General features: G+C 35.9%; 1 protein-coding gene across 2 annotated transcripts in view; it reads left to right on the top strand.

The window, feature by feature from the left end:
- The window catches only part of LOC109407262 (netrin receptor unc-5), a 468,026-nt gene that overhangs the window by 265,664 nt on the left and 181,778 nt on the right, over nt 1–20,584 (top strand). For both annotated transcript variants that reach the window (XM_062850699.1, XM_062850698.1), the window contains exon 6: nt 8,003–8,081. In XM_062850699.1, coding sequence (XP_062706683.1) covers nt 8,003–8,081 — 79 coding nt within the window. The remainder of the gene's footprint in view (nt 1–8,002; nt 8,082–20,584) is intronic.

The raw sequence follows: 20,584 nt of genomic DNA, 5'->3' as shown, positions 1-20,584 counted from the left end.
TTCGTTCCAATTTGTACGATAATTATAGGAACTGTTCAAGAGATTCCATTGAAAAAAAAAAAAATCGAAAAATTCCATGAAATAGACTTAGGAATAGATTCCAAAAATTTTCTGCAGGAAAGGTTGAGATAATCTTGTTGAATCCAGAAAGAAGGTCTGAGTTCAAGTAATATCTGGATGAATACCTGTAGGAACTATGAGAGCAACTGTCGGAGGAATATTCTTTTGAAGAATTCGAGAAGAATCTCTTGAGAATTTTCTAGAAGAATTTCAAAATTGATGCCCGAGAGAACGTCTCAATAAATGGTGTCATCCCTGTAGGAACCGCTGGAGAAATTCAAACAACATTTTTTTGGAAAAGTTTTCGCAATAAAATCTGAATTAAAAAAACCCTTCAGAAATTTCTGGGAATAATCGGCGAACCTTTGAAAAATTTCTACAAAAAAAATCGGAGAAATCTCCAGAAAACCGCAACTGACAATATTTCTAAAAGAATTCTTTCAGAAAGTTTGAGGAATATATGAAAGAGTTCAAGCATGTGCTTAGGTAGCAATCCTTGATAGCATTTTCTAAAGAATACCTTGAGGAACCCCAGGGGAAGACAATTTTTTTTTCAATAATCAATTAAACCAAAGAGATCATCCGATATTATAATTAAAAAAAATCCCCAATTGTATCCGCCCTTCTGGGTATAACAAAATGGCCTTGGTGTATTTTTTTTTCGATATTTTTTATATTTTTAAAATGAAATACGATCCATAGCTTGTGTGCCTTCATGCGTTTCTCCGTCTTAGATTTTTTTCTCCTTTGGAGATTTCTTCAAAAAAATGTTTGATAAACTTCTTCAGGAAATTGTCGAAGGCCTCATTTGAAAACCGTGCATGGATATCTTTAGGAATTCATCAAAAAATCCTCATGGTATTTCGACAGAAATTGAATAAGTAACTCCTTCGAAAACTCTCAAATGGATTTTTCAAGAAATTCTTCCAGAAAAACCTTCAGAGATTTCGGATTAGATTCCTTTAGGAATTCTTGAATTTATTCTTCCAAACAGTTCGTTAGGAGCAATTTAAGGCAAAACTGGAAGCATTTTCTATTTTTTTCGGTTTTTGATTTTTTATTTAATATCGATGCAATATTTTCAAAATCGGTTTTCGTGCACATGTAGAGTATGGATCAAGGTATCTTCTGATTTTTTTGAGGTGGAAAATGTTTTCCATTTTTGCAGAAACAATTTTTTTGTGAAATTTTGTTCAAAAATGGTTTCTGCAAAAACGAAAAATATTTTCAACTACAAAAAAATTCTGAAGATACCTTGATCCATACTCTACATGTGCACGAAAACCGATTTTGAAAATATTGCTTCGTTTTTTGATAAAAAATCAAAAACCAAAAAGTGAGGAAATGCTTCCAGTTTTGCCTTAAGTGGGTTTCTTTAAAATTTCTTCTAGAAGATCCTCCAGAATTTCTTTAAAAAATCTTCCAGAAAATCTTTTATGGGGTTTCTTTATAGATTTTTTCAGAAATTCGTACGGGAATTTTTTCAAGAAACCATCCACGAATATACTTTCAGCATTTGTTCTAAGACAATCAAAAGCTAAAATTTTCAAAGAATTTCAAGTCCAAAGAAACATACTGTGGATTTCTTCCAAAATTAATCCAAGGATTACTTCATAAATAACTCGAAGAATTTGGTCTTTCTTTCAGAAACTCCTCCGATGTTTTATTGTGTTTAGACTTTTTTCCAGGGATTTCTCCAGGAATTTCTCCAGGGATTTCTCCAGGGATTTCTCCTGGGATTCCTCATTAATTTTTCCAAGAACATCTACAAAAACTCCTGATTTCTATGGGTTGCAAGATGGGTTGCTTCTAAAACTCAACATCACTTTGGAAATTCTTCTAGGGATTCGTTAAGAAAATCTTTGGTTATTTTTCCTGGTGTTTGTTTGGAATTTTCTACTTGGATTCCTTGAAAAAAAAGAATCGTTCGTAAATTCTTCCAGTGGTTTCTTTACCGGAGACTTTTTTACAAATTCGTTCAGGTATTTCATCAGGAACCCCGTCAGAGATATGTTCAGGAATCGCTCAAGGGACTACATTGAAAATTTACGCACGAATGAGAACCTGTATTTGTCAAAGAATTCATCCACGAATTCTCAAGGAAATTTATTCGGAAATATTTCCTAGAATGTTCTACAAAAATGCCTTAGAAATATCTCAAAAGTTTTTTTCTATTGATATTTACAGATGCAGATTAAGGCGTTTCCCTAGGTGTTTCAAAAGGATTTTTTTTCCCAGAAATTCATCCACAGATTATTCTAAGATAATTTTCGGAAAATCCTTTAAGAATTTATTGAAGAATTTCTATACGAGTTTTTCTTGAAATTCCTAAATAAACTTTTTTGGAAACTTCACCAAGGTTTTCCCGGATTGCTTCTTAAGGTATATCTCAAGAAAGCTTGAAAAAATTCCTACAGGAGTTTTCTCGATCTTTCTTCAAATACTCCAGAGATTGACCTAGACGGAATCCCTGTATCCCCTGAAGACATATTCAGACATTTTGCAATTCTTACACTAATTCATGCTGTGATTACTCTGAAAATCCTTCAAGGAGATGTTTTCATCTACAGCGACTTCTGCCCTACAGATCCCTGCAGATTTAGTTGAAACTACTGAAAAAATCTTTACGCTATCCCTGAATTAGGATTTCCGGGATTTCCTGAAGAAATTTCTAGAGTGATCTCTGGAGCGATTCCTGGTTGAATTAGTTAATAACTAGAAGAACACTCGTGGAAACTCCTAAAGACATCTCCAAAATTCTTAAAAAAAATCATAAGAGATTTCTGGCTGAACTCTGCAAGTAATTAAATAAAATGTTTATGAATTTTCTGGAGGGATTTATTGAGAAACGTGAAGAAATCACAACCAAAGGTACAGATGAAATTATTGAAGGAGTTTTTAATACTTTTTTGAGCAATTCCAGCAGAGTACTCTGAAGGAATCCTTGGAAAAAATCTTAGAGATTCCTTCGAAGGGATTCTCTGGAAAAAAAAAATCTTCAACAATATCTAAGGGCATTTGCACACAATAACCGCTACTACCTGAAGGAAGTCCCACAGAAACAAAAACAATCTCAGAGGATTTCATAAAAGAATAATTTAATTAAAAAAATTAAAATGAAAAAAAAAACGAAAAATGCGTAGAAGAACTGATGGACATTCTTCATGTATTAAAAAACATCCTTGAAAATTTCTTGGAAAATACTAACGAAGAGATTCTGAAATATATTTTGCAAGAATTGTTGAAAAAAACCTTCAGGAAAAATCCGAAAGAATCCGTGAGAGAAGGGAATAGATCCTATGCAGTCCTTGGAGAAACCTGGAATAGCTATTGGAGGAACTTCCAGAAAAATCTAAGGTACACCGGGGCAAGTTGAAACGGGTGAGGCAAGATGTAACACGAAGTTTTGGAATAGATTTCAATATAATTTGGAAATTTATCCTTCGCTAAAAGATTGTTTGAATCAAAAACTATGTGTTATGGCGATAAAGCTGTTTATCATCATTAGAAAACATCAAGTTAATCCGCTGTTTCATCTTGCCCCACCCGTTTCAACTTGCCCCGGTGTACCTTATTGAAAATTTGTTAGAGGAGTTTAAAAAAAATAAAAATGGGAAAAGAAAATCTACGAATAAATAGAGTAATACCTGAAGAATCCTTCAAGAAATCAAAGCAACAGTTGATAAAATACCTAAAAAAACAAAATCTCTGAAAGAATATCTTAATTTTTGCAAAAAAAATCTCCTAGAATTGCATCTTTTGAAGAAAACGAATCGTTTAAAGGAATTCCTAGAGAAACCTCAGACGAAATTCTAAGAAAAAATCCACCTCTTGGAGAAAATTCTGTCGAAATTTCTGGAGGAATTTGTTCAGAAATGTTTGAAGAAATACTAGCATGAGCTCGTGTAGCAGTACTTAAGGGCATTTCGTAAAGAACTCTTTAAGGAATGCAGAAGGAATTTTTGAGGAATTCGGTGGACCAATTTCAAGAAAAATATTTTGAGAAATTTCTTAGAAACTTACGTAGAAGTCCCAAGAAAAGTTCCTAGAAGAATTCCTAGAAAAATCTTTGGAAAAGTGCATGGATAAATTTTCGAAGAAATGCATGGGCAGGAATGCATTTTAAAGGGATACCTGAGGAAAATCTTGTTGAAATCATTCTAAGAAATTCAGATAATCTTTTTATTGTAATGCTTCCAGAAAAAGTTTGCTCGACTCTGTAGGAATCTGCAAAATAAATTCTGCCGGTGCCCCTGGATGCTTGGAATTTAAGTATTCTTGCGGCACTCATAAAAAGATTTCCAGCAGGAGTATTCCTTCCACAATAACCATAGAAAATTGGAAATATGTAGTAATGCATGGAGGGGGTTTCGCAAAATAATTCGCAATTAGGTGCAATAGTGAAGTCATTCTATTGGGGTTGTGAAGTAAAGTGGGCCCTAAAATTTAGATACCTTGAAGAACCATTTCCGATTTTACCATGACAGCACTGATGAGAAGCATTTGATCATCCTCGACCTGAGACGAGACTCGCGAAGACGGTCTTCTTTTTCTCCACTTTGTTATTATTTTCTTCTTCCTATCTGTGTTGACATTATGTTTTGGGCTGGTGGTTCAAACACGTACGTGACCGCATCACCTCACATGCAGTGTGACTGAATCCCGTTCACGCACAAATTCATGTTGAAATGAAATTTTGCATCGCCAACAATCGCCAAGCAAAGTAATCGTTGGAATATTTTATTTTCAATTTATTTTTGACAGTACAGGAGAAGAAAATGCTGCTCGGAGTGAATTTTGGCTTCAGAATTTGTCTCAGATAGCAATACTTTCCTCGTTTTAGGTAACGTAATCAAACGGGCTACAACTGACAGCTCAGTTGGGCTGCACTTGACGTTGCTTTTTTTCCTCTTCGCGAGTCTCGTCTCAGTCCTCGACTACTTGACAAACTTTGGGGATGTTAAAAGGAAAGGTATTTTAGATAAACATTTAAAGCAATCCCTACATGAATTTTCAAAGAAATTCCATCAGCAATTTGTGGAAGAATTCCAAGACGACTTCCTTCGAAAATTTCTCTAGAAATGCCCTCCGGAATGCCTGAATGGATTCTCTAGAAATTTCTGCTGGGACTGCTAAAAAACTACCTTCAAGCATACCACCTGGGATTCCAGAATTCCTGAGAAGAATGTTCCTGAATTACTAGAAGTAATTCTCTAGAATTCCTGAGAGAAATTCTCTGGAATTCCTGAGAGGAGTTCACCATCATATCTGGAAATAATTGTCCTGAATTCCAGGGGGGAAACCTCCAAAACTCCTGAGGAAATCTTCTGACGTTCTGAGAGGAATTCTTTCGAATTCCACCGAAGAATTCTCCAGAATCCCTGAGAGGAATTCTGCAACATTTCGGAGAGGAATTTTGTTGAATTATATAGAGGAAGTCTACACAATTTCTTAGAGGAATACTCCAGCTTTCCTGAAAGGAATTCCTCAGAAAGTTTCATGAGATTTTTTTTCAGGAATGTAGCAGAATTCCTTTCAAAAGTTTTGGGGAATTCCTCTTTTAAATTCTGGACTATTTCCCTCAGGAACTCTGAAGAAACCCTCTCAGGAATTCATAAGAATTCCTATCAGAAATTCAGGAGAATTTTTCAGGAAATTCCTTTCGGACATTCACCGGAATTTCTCTCCAAAATTTGGGAAAATTCCTCTCGAAGCTTTAGAAACGAATTCCTCGCAGGAGTTCAGGAGAATTCCTTTCAAGAATACAAAAAAATACATTAATGAATTCAGGAACAATACTCTTAGGAATTCAGGGAAATTACTCTCAGGAATTCTGAAAAATTCCTCTCAGTAATTCTGGAGATTTCCTCTCAGGAATTATGGTTATTCACTCTCAGGAGTCATGCAGAATTCTCCCAGAAATTCAGGAGAATTCCTTACAGGAAATATGGAGAATTCCTCTACGGATTTCTGGAGCATTCCTATCAGGAACTCCCTCCCGGGAATCGTTTGGAATTGCTCTGGGAAATTCTTAAGTATTCCTCTCAAGAATTCAAGATAATTACTCATAGGAATTCTAAGGAGAATTATTTTCAGGAATTCTAAGGAAAATTCTTCTCAGGAATTCTGAGGAGAATTACTGTGGGATTCTGAGCAGAATTTCTTTCAGGAATTCTGAGGAGAATTCAACTCATGAGTTCTGAAGAGCTCCTCTGAGGAGAGAAATTCTTCAAAATTCCTCGATGGGATGCTTCAGAAATCCTGAGAGGAATTCTCTAGAATTCCTCAAAGAAACTCTCCAGATTTCCTGAGAGGAAGTCGCTATAATTTCTGGGAAGGATTCGCTATCATTTTCGAGAGGCATTCGCTGGAACCCCTAAGATGATTTCTGAGGCGAATTCATCGGAATTCCTGACATGAATTCTTCAGAATTCCTGAATGGATTTCTCCAGAACTCCTGAGAGGAATTTCATGATTTTATGAGAGGAGTTCTCCAAAATTTCTTAAAAGGTGTTCATTAGAATTTCTGAATGGAATTATTCCTGGGAGGAATTCTTCAGGGTGTCCCAGACGGATTCGAAGGTGCTCCAGGGAGTTCAGGAGGTGCAGATGGGTTTCAAGGGGTTCAAAAAGTATACAAGGGGCTTCGGCAGAATTCAGAGCGGTTTCAGGGGGTTTCAGGGAGTCATCACTGGGTTCCAGAGGGGTTTTATAAGGACTTATGGAGGTTTCAAGGGATATTCGGGGGTGGGATTGGGTTTCAGCATTTTCCAACGATTTCGAGAGGATTCCTGAGAAGTTTTAGGAGGATGCAAAGAACTTTAAGTAGGATTCCAGAAGGGTTTAGAAACATTCCTGGGACTTTTAAAGAATCTAAGGAGTTTCAAAGTACTCCATGGGTATTCATCGGGGTTTCGGTAGAATCTTAGAGAGATGTTAACGAACTTCAGAGTGGTTGACTGGAACCTTATGGAGATTTCAGAGGAGTTTCAAGGGAGTTTCACAATACGGGTATCATAAACGATCGAGCATGTTAGAAATCTGCTCAATCATTCGGTCCTCAGCACGGGTCTCATGACACTAAGGAATAGTGTTCTCTGTTTTGTTGAGTTAGGAATAGGTAATCTGTATTGCTATTCCAATTCCAGGCTACTCTAGGGGGTTACGGTGGGGTTTTAAGAGATTTCAAGGATTTCTCAGCGGGTTAAAAGGGCTTTTGAACCCGTCAAAATGTGTGACTTTTTGTGAGATTATTTGAGGGCAAATTTGGTAGCTTCCATGAAATCATAAATTTACTTTATTCCTGACAATATCTCTTGGAATATTGGAGTCCCCTAAGAGTTAAATCAGGGCATTAAGGTTGAATTTCAACAACCACATGCCCCAAGTTTCTGCCAATTTGACTGCATTTGTATGAGATAAAACAAAGTTATTTGACCAGCTTTTACCAAAATAAATTTTCCAGTTGAACATTTTCAGATCAGTCTAACATCCCAAACCATTCCAAATAGATCCCTTACCCCTCGTTCCGATGAACCTTTGACCAAAACCATAATAAAACTTTATTTTATTATTTCAATTTCACCCATTTTCTGCCGCCCATCTCTACTGCCGTGGACAACATTGCGATACTGGCTGACTGGCTGGCTGGCTGGCTTTGGACGTCACGTGGTTTGTACCCTGGACCGATTTTATGGGCATCCTAAAACAACAACTTTCCGGCCTGCAAATCTCTCCCATCGGATGATGGGATGCCGTCCTGAAACCGAACCACCTTTCAATTCGTTGACCACACTGCTGCCCAACTGCAAACGACGTCCTACCGTCGCGTGAACAAACTTGTGAATCCTCTGGCTTTCGCAACTGACTGGACGATTGCGACGACGACGGAACCGCCGAATGCCGGAATGACGATTTCTGTCTCCACCTCTCCGGTCTTCAGGACATCGGAAACTACACATGTGTCGCGGAGAACATCGCCGGCAAACGGACATCGGACCCGATCGAACTAATCGTTTACGGTAAGCTAAAATCGATAACCAAAGAGAGGGAAAAAATCACTTCTGGGACAGTTTGGGCTCGGGCACTTCGTCGCGTGGTTGATTGCTTTGCTTGGACGAAATGGGTGGGCGGCGGCAGGGGAAAGGGATAAAACGACAAAGTTTTAAGTGCAGGATTTTATGGTGGGTAGGTACCAAGCTTCTAGCCTGTGAGGAGATGGAAAGTGAAAATGGAATTCCGATCGAACGGCACTGCACGGTTGGACGGACGGTCAGAACAAACCGATGTTTTAGTGTTTTATGTGGATTTAGCATAATCAGTTGACCATGTGATTCGATTCCCATGCGTGTGATGGGATTATTTAGGAAAGCTTACTGCCTGGATAGAATAGTTTGATATCAGTGAGGTTAAGTCTTACTGGTGGTTGTCCATTGCATTGGAAACTGCTTAGCTGTTGAATTGTACATTCCTATACACTAAGAAAGAATAACAATATGTCACTCTTGTAAAATTCAGTTCAAAATGAACATTTTGAGAACTGCGCAATATTGAGTTCAATGTGACAGAGAATTCAGATAAATGTCGAAGTGCCGGATTTACAAATTTTGGGTATTGATGTTGTTGTGAAAGATGTTTAAACTATGCATCTTATACAGAGTTTCTGCAGCGATACCATCAGCAATTTATCTAATGATGTCTTTAGCTATTCTTTTAAGAATTCGATCAGGAATTCCTCCAATGATTTCAGACATTTTTCCAAGGATTCTTTAAGGAACTCCCGAAAGGATTGCATCAGGAAGTTCCTTCAGGAACTCTACCACAAATTCTTCCGGGTAATCCTTCAAGGATCGGAAATTCTTCCAAGAGGTGTTTAACACACTTCACGCAGAGTGTCTTCAGAAATTTCTCCAAAATCATTCAGGGATTCCTAAGGAACTTTTTTCCTCATCTGTAGAGCCTTTTAAACACTGCGTCCATTATTTAGGAATATTGTGGTGTGACCCATATTGAATTTGGTGCTAATCGATTATCCTGTCATAATTGAGCTGTGATGGACATTGGTTGATAAAAACTACTAAAGAATTACTTCCAAGAATTTTTCTAAAGTTATTTCAAATACTACAATGTTTCCAGAATTTCCTTAGAAAGTTTCCTCTTCAGAGATTCCCTTAAGGGTTTCATCAAGGAATTCTTAACCAATTCTTCCAACGAATCCATCAGGATTTTTCTCAAGGATGTCAAGAAATGTCTTGGGATATTTTTCTACCCAATTTGTTCAAGGATACTAGCTCCATGGATCCGTTGGAATATCTAGACCAACATTTGAAAAGAGCGTAACAATTGTTCATATAATACTTAGCCAACGACAGTTAGAGCTGATTCCCCTTTATCTGTTAGTGAGACATAATTCTTTAAATTGTATAAATACATAAATAATCTTTTCCACATGTTAGTCTAGAATTTTCCAAGCATTCAATCAAGTATTTGCTATTGCAAAATTTGTGAGTGCTTTTTTTACGGATATTTTTGACAAAAGGTATGAGAAGGTAAAATTGAAGTACTTGAAACTTTTTCTGGATAAAATTGTACCCAGTGACTTTTTGAAGGATCCATGAAGTTTTTGAGAATTACAGAAAAAATGCGAAATGCATTTCCAAGTGATTTCCCGAAGACATTCCAGCATCTTGAGTAACTCCAGTAAGAGGGCGACGGGTAATATTATAACGGTTCTGGATCTTTTTGGTATGAATTTTGGCTTGGGAAAACTGGATTTTCGTGCCCCACGATATACAAATGGCTGGAGTTCTGTTAACCAATGGAAGGATTCCAAGAGGAATCATTGTAGAATTCCTGGAAGAATTTTTAGAATAATGGCGATTTCGACTGGATTCTGATCAACTATCTTGGGCTTGGCTTTCTCAGTCATTAAGTCCAGACAAGTATTTTATACTGTTCCGACGTTTTGGCTCTTAAGTTATGGCCTTCTTCAGGGATTGTACTGTCTACCGACTACCGTCATGAATAATTTCTCCAGATTTAACCATGAGAGGAGCGTCGTTGCAGTGTTAAGTAATTGTGTCGCTAAAGAAGATTTCTCAAAATTGTTAATCTAGCGAACAGCAGGCATGAAAACTCCATCTCTCCTCTCATGGTCAAATCAGGAAAAGTTATTCATGACGGTAGACGGTAGACAATAAAATCCCTAGAGAAGGCCACAACAAAAAGGCCGAAACGCCGGAACAGTAAAAAGTACTTGTCTTCACTTAATGACTGAGAAATCCAATCCCAAAATAGTTCTTTAGAATAACAAATCCTAGAAAAAAATTTCGGGAGAACTCTTAGCAGAATTTTTATTAGAACCTGTGCAGGATCCATGAATAAATCATTAAAAAAATCTAGATAAATCCTTGGAAGAATACCAGAAGGAATCCTTGGAAAAATCCTGTTGGAAAGCTTGGAAGAATTTCTGTTTTCCTTGGTAGAATTCCTGGAGGAATTCTTTGAAGCATTTCAAGCACAATTCTGGAAAAACAACTTGGAGATTATTGGGCAAAATAATGAAAACAATTTAAAGACAGTTCTTTCCAAGAAAAACTGGAGGAATGCTAGGAAGAATTTCGGAAAAAATATTAACTTCACAATACAGAGAACACATTTAAACAAATTCTGCAGAAATCCTAGAAGAATTCTTGGAAATATGTATAAAAAATCCTTGGTTGAAGTTCTGGAGAAATCTTTGAAAAAAAAATTTATATTATGAATCCTTTTTGCGGAACATCGAAAGAATGCTTGGAAGTTTTTTTTTTCAATCTTTGAAAAATCTACTATAAATCCAAGAACAATCGTTGGAATGAATCCTTGGATAAATTCCTAGGAATGATCTTAAGGCGAAACTGGAAGCATGATATGACATTGAACATTTAAATTTGACGAAATACATTTTTACAAAAAATTCGCATTATCATGCACCGTCCCATTTATGCTGCTAAAAGCTTTGCGCTGAATTGTCCTATGTTTTTACAAAGTTCTTTTACTGGTTGTCCCAGGTTGTCTTCCAACCAATCCAGTTAATTTTTGGAATGTAACAAGATTGTAGTATACTCTTATCATAGTCAAAAAATTGGCTTGATCGGTTACAAGACAGCTGGGAAATATCAGTGGCCGTAAAGTGGATTACAGCGTCTAATAGGACACCCGACTGGACTTACAGGTATTCCACTAACACGCCCAAGTTCACCATTATTGGAATAAAAGGTCTGAAGAGCTCATTCAGTTTTCTTTTACAATTTCCTTCAAAAATTCTGAATATAGGACAGATCGGTGAAGTACTAGATTTGTAGTAATGAGCTGAATTTTAGTATGGTGAGAAGGTCAATTCTCCGTTTCTGCAATGAAATGGTACAAAAAGCGTGGGTATTATGATTCTTTGCCTAATTTTATGCTGTTTGAGCATAACTTTGGATAACAGTGTTGTTGTTTTCTCCATTTCTTACAACATAAACAACATAGTAATCCAAAGTTTTGCTCAAACAGCATCAAATTAGGCAAGGAATCATAATACCCACGCTGTTTGTACCATTTCATTGCAGAAACAGAGAACTGACCTTCTCACCATACTAAAATTCAGCTCATTACTACAAATCTAGTACTACATCGAACGTGCCCCATTATTGAAATTAGTTCACCAGGAGTTTCTCTCCGGATTCAGTTAGGAATATTTTTTTAAATACCTTCCAGATCATTTTTTCAGGGACTCCTACAGAAATTATTTTAGGAATTCTTGCAAGATTTTTTTAAAATTTATTATTACAAGGACTCTTCTATATGTTCTTCAGGGATTATGCTAGATTTGCTCCAATAATTCTAAATCCAGCTTCCAGAATATCTTTTAGAATGCAAACAAGGACTCTTCTTACAATTCTTCCAATATTTTTTTTCAAGAATCCATCCATACACTACTCTAGATTTTTTTAAAGAATTTCTTCAAGAACTTAGCCCAAGTAACACAGAAAACATCTTTGAAAATTTCAGTTTCAAAAGATGGTTTATAAAAGCCTTATAAGCGTATCAGAAAACATGTTGTGTAATAATTGAGTTATATTAGTGTTGGCTGATGAAAAATTTCTAAAGAGTGCAATTGGCTTTGTCATGTTTGGAATTCAATGATTCTACAAATATCCAACATTTATAGAGCATTAAGAACTAATAATCATCTCGTCAGATCGACATCCAATGTTCACTGTTTTACTTTATTACATTTTGTGATAATCATGGCATTTTTGTGGCAAACGATTTTTGATTTTCTTCTGCGAAGTCTACCTCAATAGTTCCCACAAAATGCATCACTTAAGCTAACCAACGCTCACTGCCAACTAATCACGAGTAGGATCGAGCACCGGTAGAATTCCAACGGGACCATTCGCGTGATACTCAGCTGAGCACCTAGAAAATATCTGCCGAGTTCTTTTGCAAGCAGTGGTGCAGCAGTCGAGTCAGTCGGTTTCACTTTCTAATCAACTTCCCGGTTTGGCGTTTACCGAGCAGCCTCCGTTTTTCCTTCTATCGTCCCGGCCAAAACAGAGCAATCACTTACGATTCCGGCAAGGATCCGGTGCGCTTTTCACAGTCTATTGTACGCTGTGTGCTCAAAATCCCACGAAAACGGCAAAACAATGACAAACCTCTGCCTGTTCTTTGTGTTTACTATTGAGTATGTTTGACATTTTGACAGACGTAAACAAGGCAAGCAATAAGTTGTAATTCAGTTATTTTGGCGCTGTGATAATAATCATAAAACTAAATTATAAGTAACAAATGAGTTTGTTGAGCAAACGTTATCTAGACGTATTGAAAACGTTAATTAAAGGTGTTATAAAATCTGTTGTATCTGTTGCTCGATAAATGTAATTAAACGGTGATTTCAACAGTGTCCTGAGTCTATTAAAAGGTCACGAAAATGTATTCTATTTCTCATTAGAAAAAATATGATGTTTACAGTTCCGAAGAAAAATATTAGTACACCAATAATTAATTAAAAAACATTCCCATATACTTTTTTTTCTTATTGCAATACACTAGTAGTTATGATTAGTTAACAATTCCCTTGATTTGATTGCGCAATAATCATGCACTCAGATATGGTATTTATTGAAATTATTAATAATTCAATATTTTTGTACGGCACTCTGGGGTTCATGGATTGCCTGCCATATTGCTTTTTCGTGTAAATATATGAAAAAAATCTCACAAAACTAAATTACATGATTGGTTTATGCTACATTTTTAGCTTATTTAAAGGCGCATGAGTTATGGGTGAGTAAAAGTGGATGTTTCACGATAAATCATGAAGCGCAGATCAAACAGCATAGCACCCTTCTGAGCAAAATCCATTATAAAGTATGTTATTCGAGAACGTAAAAATAATGGACTTCGACATTAGAAGCAATTATTATGCTGATGAAGCTTGCTGCATTTTTCTAGAAAAATAAATATTTTGTTGGCACTTTTCTTCTTGTCAGGTTTCTAAAGACATGGACACGTTCAATGCTTCCAGTGAGTTTGTCGCTCTCTGAAGGAAGCACGACACTAGACAACGGACTAGCATGCAACGCCCAGTGGCACAGCCGAAAACTTTTCCTGACAGCTGCAGCAGGAATCGAACCCGCGCTCCTCAGCACGATGTGACTAAGAGCTTGGTGACCCTAGCCACACGACCACAGAGCCGCACAGGTTAAACAATGTATAGTCGAGTATCTGAAGAGCTTGTTATATAAATGCATTTTCCAAGCTATATAACGTCCAAAATGCTTCTTCATAAAAATTAAGACAGTCATGTATCATAAATATTTTATGCAGGTTATATCACCAGAATGAAACTTAACTTTAACCAATGAGTGTGATTGCAGTATATTCGTATTCTGCATGATTTTATAATTGATAAACAACTTGATTACAACTAATAATTATTCGATAGATCGTGGGAACGTACCTTTTCAGTTCAAAATGTGTATTGGAATACATCTTATATAACCTACAAGATGTTTTATAAGCCGCCATTTTTTGCGCTGTTTTGATTTTATAAGTGTTTGATATTAATTTGATAAAACACGAAAAAATCATGCGACTTTGTATGAATAGTGAATTTTAAACACATATACAACAAGTTGTGTTACTTGGGAGTACATACCGTAAACCGGAGTCAAATTGATCTCCGGGTCGAAATTGATCAGACGATTTTTCGTAAGATAAAACATACTCCAAATAGTTTCCAAGCAAATATTGTTTGGTATCAGATCCCAATTGCACAATAGTTGAAAGGAAATTATTTAAAATATGCTAAACCTAACCGAAAAACGTGTGATCAATTTCGACTCGAAGATCAATTTGACCCTGGTTTACGGTACTCCTTTGTAACTCTTACATGAAATCTGCCTAGGATTCTTTCGGGATTTTCCAATAATTTTCAATTGGTTTACTACAGAAATCGCTTCGTGGATTTATCAAGCAATTCCATCAAGAATAGTTTCGAATGTTTTCATAATAATGTCTCTAAAAATTAATGGTTTTAACAACATTTTTTCCAGAGATTCTTTCAACAATCTCTTGAAGAATTCTTATAAGGTTTGCTCCAAAAATTCTTCTAGAACAACTTCCAGGATTTTCCCAAGAGTATCTCTAGAAAATTGTCATGATTCTTCCGCAGGAATACTTCAAAAAACTCCACTTGGAATTGTTTTCAAGATTTCAAATATAACAAATTTTTAAGATTGCTCTAATGATTATTTGACAAATTTCTTCCTAGAAATTTTCTAAGAAAACTTTCTAAAGTTCCTCCTACTACTTCTCTTGAAGTTCTTCCAAGAATACCTAGATCTGGTCTTCCAATAGTTCCTTTCAAGCATTTAAAAAAAAATACTTTACTTCGGGCTTTCTTCAACAATTTTTCAAAAATTGCAGCAAGGATTGATACTCAATACACAACAGATCAAAGTAATGTTCGCAGTGGCTTCAATCCCAACAAAAAAAAGGATTTGATACGATATTTTAATCCAAAAACTACTATATGAGCTCCTCCGAGACTTTCTTCAGAAGGATGCTCTCCAAGGATTTTTCCTGGAACTTCTCTCAAAATAAGTCTTCAAACATTCGTCCAAGAGTTTCTACATACTAAAGTTACACTCCTGATCAAAAGTTTCGGGTCACCCCCACAAAAACATGTCATTTTTTAGGCCCATATCTTCGCTAATTTGCGTCTGATTAAAAACCCCAGGTCTCATTCAAAAGAATATAAGTCAAAAAAACTTTGAACATGACTAAAATGAAACTTTTTCAAAAATGTTTGTATGTAAACTTAAGTTAAAGTTGCCAAATTTTCTAAAAATGAATATAAATTTACGTTGTTGTCGCTGGATATTTTTAGACCAAATTTTTAGATGAGAGCGGTAATGTAACCTATTTTTTATTAGTGTTCAACTGCTTTCCACCAAACTTAGCTGAAAAATCTAGAAAAAAAAATTATTAAGTAAATTAACTCTTGATGTCATCGACCAAAAGTTTGGTGTCACCCCTCAAAATGATGTATCAGCCAAAAGTTTGGGGTCATTTTCGTAAAACATGGAAAAGTGATTTATTGATATCTTTGTCAAAATTTCTCAGATTTCTTCAAAAATGATTTCAGTAATTCCCTCAGAAAATCAAAAGTTTAGAAATCCTTCAGAAAATTCTCCGCAGACTCCTAAATTTCTGGAGATTAATTTAAAAAAAAAACATGAAATACCTTCAAACGTTTGAGATACCTTCATACATTTGTCCCATCAATAAATCTTCTATAGATTGCTTTCGAAATGGCTCGATGGATTTTTCCAGAAGGTTGCCTTCAGAAATTTTCTTGAGAATTTCACTTCTTTGACTTCTTCTTGAAACTCCGTCAGGATATACTTCAGTATTTGTTTGAAGTATTCGTTTCAGAAATCATTCACAGGTTTATCCAGGGACTAACTACCTACTTCACAAATTTCTACAGGAATTCAGAAATTATTTCAAAGATTCCTTCATAAACTCTTGAAGTGTTTTCATCGGAAAATATTCCAGAGATTCATTCAGAATCAGAAATTCCTACAGGCTTTTTTTTCTGGAAGTCCATCAGAAATTTGTTCAGGGATTGCTCTAAGAATTTTCTTGAAAATTCTCACCAGAATGTGTCCAGGAACTTCCACAAAATCCTGCAGGAATTTCTCCAGAGATTCCTTCAGGAATTCATACAGAGGTTTCTTCAGGATTATCTCCAGTTATTTCTCCATGTATTTCCCCAGAAATTTCTCAAGCAATTATTTTAAGGATTTCTCTGCGGATTCTTTGAGGAATTTATTCAGAAATGTGTTCTAGGAATTTCTATAGGAGGTGCTTTTGAAATATTTAGAGTTATTTCATGGTTCAGCGTTTTTTTATGTAATCCTACAGGAATTCCTTGCGAAATATACCCACAAACTGCTTCAAAAATACTTTCAGAAATGCTACCAGCGATTTGAGAAAAACAAAAAATCAGAAATCTAGAAATTTCTTCACGGATTTCTTTAGACGAAATCTTTCACATTAAAAAAAATGAATTTCGTTGAAAGATTTCTTCAAGAATTTTCTGAAAAATTACTTTATAAAATTTTCTAGGAATTCCGCCCAAGGCTGTTTCAAGATTTTTTTTTTCAAAACTTCCTGCTGGGATTTATATGTATTATTATTATTTTACTATAGAGATTTTCAGCCCTAGGCTGGTTCATCTCTTTGGGAGTTATATATTTTCAGATTTTCCTCTAGAGATGCATTCGAAAGTATTTCCGAACATTTTTACCGAAATTTAACTGAATTAAAAAAAAAACATTCAGGGATTCTCTTAGAAATTCTCGCTTGGATTTTCATCAGAAATTCTTTCAAAAATATTTTCTGAGACTTTTTCAGATTTGAGGGGTTTCTTCAGAAATTTCAATGCGGGATTTTTTTCAACAGTTTTTTCACGAGGTTTGGCGGAAATTCATCGATAAATTTGTTCAAACAGCCGTTATAGGATAACTGCTGAAACTCCACAGGATTTTTTAAGTAATTGAGAAACTCGGAAAGTAATTTCAGTGAGAAATTGCTTAAGATATTTTTGGAAGGATCGACCAGGAATCCATAGAAAAAACTTTGAAGAAATCTCTTAACAATATATGCCAGAGTTCTTGCGGAAACTACCGACAAGCTACTGGTGGAATTCTTGTATAAATCTATCAATGAGGGATCCATGAAGGAATTTCTGAAGGAATTCATAGAAGAAGAATTTCTTATAAAATTTCTTCATGGTTAATAACATGAAAGAGAAAAAATCCTGAATGAGAAATTTCTGAAGAAAATCCTACAAAAACAAAAAAAATCCTGCAAAAAGTTCTGGAGCTTTTTTGAATCAATATCTGAAAAATATGAAATTATTGAATGAATACCTGGAAGAGTAACGGCTCATTTAGTCGAATGACATTTGGTTGAATGCCGTTTGGCCGAACGCCATTTGGCCAAAAAAGTCATTTGGCCGAAAAATGAAAGATAAATTCAAGAAAACCTGAAGGAAACCTTGCATAAATACAAACAATAATTCCTGAAAGAGTGGAAATAAAAAACTGAATTTATAAAGAAAACCCCCAGAGCAATTATTGAATGAATCTCTGAAATAATCACCGAGTCTCTGTCAACTTTTTGTAGAAGTTTCTAGAATAATTCTGATAATATTCCTAGGGGGGAATTCCCACCGAAATGTGTGAAGAAACACACGAGTAATAGCTAAAGGAATCCCAGGAGGAACGAGTTTCTGAAGAAACTCGTGCACTAATTTCAAGATGATTCTATTGATAAATTTATTAAGAAACTTCTGGCCCATGGAAAATTACTGGAGAAATTTTAAAATAAATGCATGGGTGGCAGGCCCGTGCACAGAAGTGGAGCCAAGGGAGGGGTTTTTCCCAATTTCAGCAAAAGGCGGAGGGGCGCCTGGTGTATGAAGCGTCGGTAATGGAGGGGGGGGGGGGTAACAAACCCTCCCCCTCTTGTGCACGGGCTTGATGGGTGGGAATGCATTTTATAGTGATACTGGAGCAATCATTTGGAGAACTCTTGCTTCATTCTAGGAAATCCCGCAAGAATCTTTTTTCTATAACAATACGGGACATTGGAATAAACCTTGAAAGAAACCTTCAAGGAATTGCTGGTATTGTCCCAGGAGGTAATCATAAAGAAAAGTCTTGAGCAGTACAGTAGTGGATAAAATAAATTCTTAACATTTTTTTGGAGGAATCTTTAGAAGAATTCTCGCAGAACTCATAGAAGGAATACCGACAAGAATGCCCCTTCCAGAACAATTACAGAAAAATAGTTTTTTTTTTTCATGGAGTGGTTTCCTCGGAATAATTTTAAATTATATTCGTTATATTAATGTCATAATGGATTTACTATAATACGGAGCGTTGAGATTTGGAAATCTTGAATAATCAGCTCTGCTTTTACCATGGCAGCACTGCATTTTAGTGATTCAGTCCAGCACCGGCGGAACTACCCTTGGCAATATTTTAAAAACATTTTTGAAAGGGGGGATGTTGAAATCCGATAGTATCATATTTGAAATGGCTAAAATGGCAGGAGTTCAAAAGCGGTGAAATAAAAATCGAAGACGTTAGCTTAAAATTCAAGATGTCTCTTTTATAAAGTTCTCGGACTTTAAATCATACAATATGGTATAGGACAAATGTTCAGAGTCCAAGAATGGTGGCCAATATATCCAAAATGGTATCTTCAAATTCGCGATTTGACATGGAACTGTGTACACCTAAACCTTATTTTATGTCCACTATTGGCTTAACGAAAAAAAAATCTACCGACAAAATAATGATCAAAATGCACATTTCTATATTTTTGTACACTTCTCCTAATCACGAAGATGTTTAAAAAACCCAAATTAATCCACCTAGTGGTGATTGTGCCTTTCTCGTCGTATACGTTCTCATGACCTTTCCGTCGACGTAAGTCAAAGCGTTCCTGAATCCCGACATTTTTTAAGAAAAGCAAGCATTTTAATAAAGACATCATTGAATTGACTTAAAACTTATTGATAGCACATAGTCCAACGTTATATTCAACATATAAGCAAAGCTGAATATTATCAAATTTCTCAGTTGACTGCTTGAGCATCTTTACTAACACTGGAGGCTGATCAATATCAAGACGATTTTTTTTCCTGTTGGGTAAATTTTCCACTGCGACCAGTTTTTGATCTATTTTGGAGGATATCAGGACGATACTAACAAGTTAAGATATAACTTTTTACACAATCACAGACCACTTTGCGGTCTTCGACATAGTTTTTTTTTGCACATTTTAGGTTATATTTTATTGACCGTTGAAAACAATAACGTAGTGAAGAAAAAGTTATCAAAAAAGCTGCTATTTGATGTAAGGTCTTGTACCATTTGGGCAGGTGTACTTATTTTGGGCACTTGTAGTTATAACTAAGTCAATATCACAGCGATTGATTTGAATAGAGTTAGATACTGCACTTCCCTAACTCTATACAAAAATTCAAATCAGTAGGTTTGAAATTGACTTAGTTATAGCGACAAGTGCCCAAAATAGACACACCTGCTCAAATGGTACAAGACCCTACTGTCAAACCCCGCGTATTCATCACTCTTCAATACGACATTTAATTCGTACCCCGCTCATTCGACATCTATCGAATTAAAAAATGATCAAATGTCACAGTGTAATACACTGTAAATACGGAAGATCCGATATTGTGATGTACTCACACACCAGCGGCTTCTCGTGCAGCTGCTAGTTCCGAAAGTTCAAATTTGGTGCTTTTCGACACCTGATCCGTTTGGTGATCAACCGCAGTGAACTTCGGAAGCCTACAATCGTAAAATGAACACTCAATCAATTCGTACCACCACAATATCTGTAAGATTTGTGTTCAAAAACAAATCCTACAATCTTAACAAAACAAAAATATAGTTAGTTCATCGAATTAAAAGTTTATCCAGGTAATTTGACAGCAATCATTGTTGAATTAGCGTGGTTTTATGGTACCACACGCATGGGTTTGATTCAATTTCACATTTTACCACTTTCAGTTCACATTTTACCACTTACCGATTGTCCCTGATGTGTCCATAGACTAGTTTCATGCAAATTGTTAAGCAATTTTCCTAAAAAGCCACAAATTGATGTAATGCGTGCATGGGTTTGGTTCATGTCCGTGGTCTGAAAATATTTTCCTGCTAACTGTTCATCAGGATATCAAAAAAGCCACTATTTGATATGTCGCATGCATGGGTTTGGTTAACTTTTACACTTGGCCACCTCCGGCGGGACATTTGGTACCGGTTCCGGAACACTACCGGTTCAGATATGGTCTCAGACTATTTTTCTGCTTACCAAGTCATCAAGTTATCAAAAATGCCGTAGTTTAATGTGCCGCATGGATAGGTTAGTTGCGTTTTCATATCTG

Source organism: Aedes albopictus, chromosome 2, assembly GCF_035046485.1.
Source record: "Aedes albopictus strain Foshan chromosome 2, AalbF5, whole genome shotgun sequence".
Taxonomy (NCBI): Eukaryota; Metazoa; Arthropoda; class Insecta; order Diptera; family Culicidae; genus Aedes; species Aedes albopictus.
The sequence above is the reverse complement of the archived record's forward strand: the minus strand, read 5'-3'. Positions and strand labels throughout refer to the sequence as shown.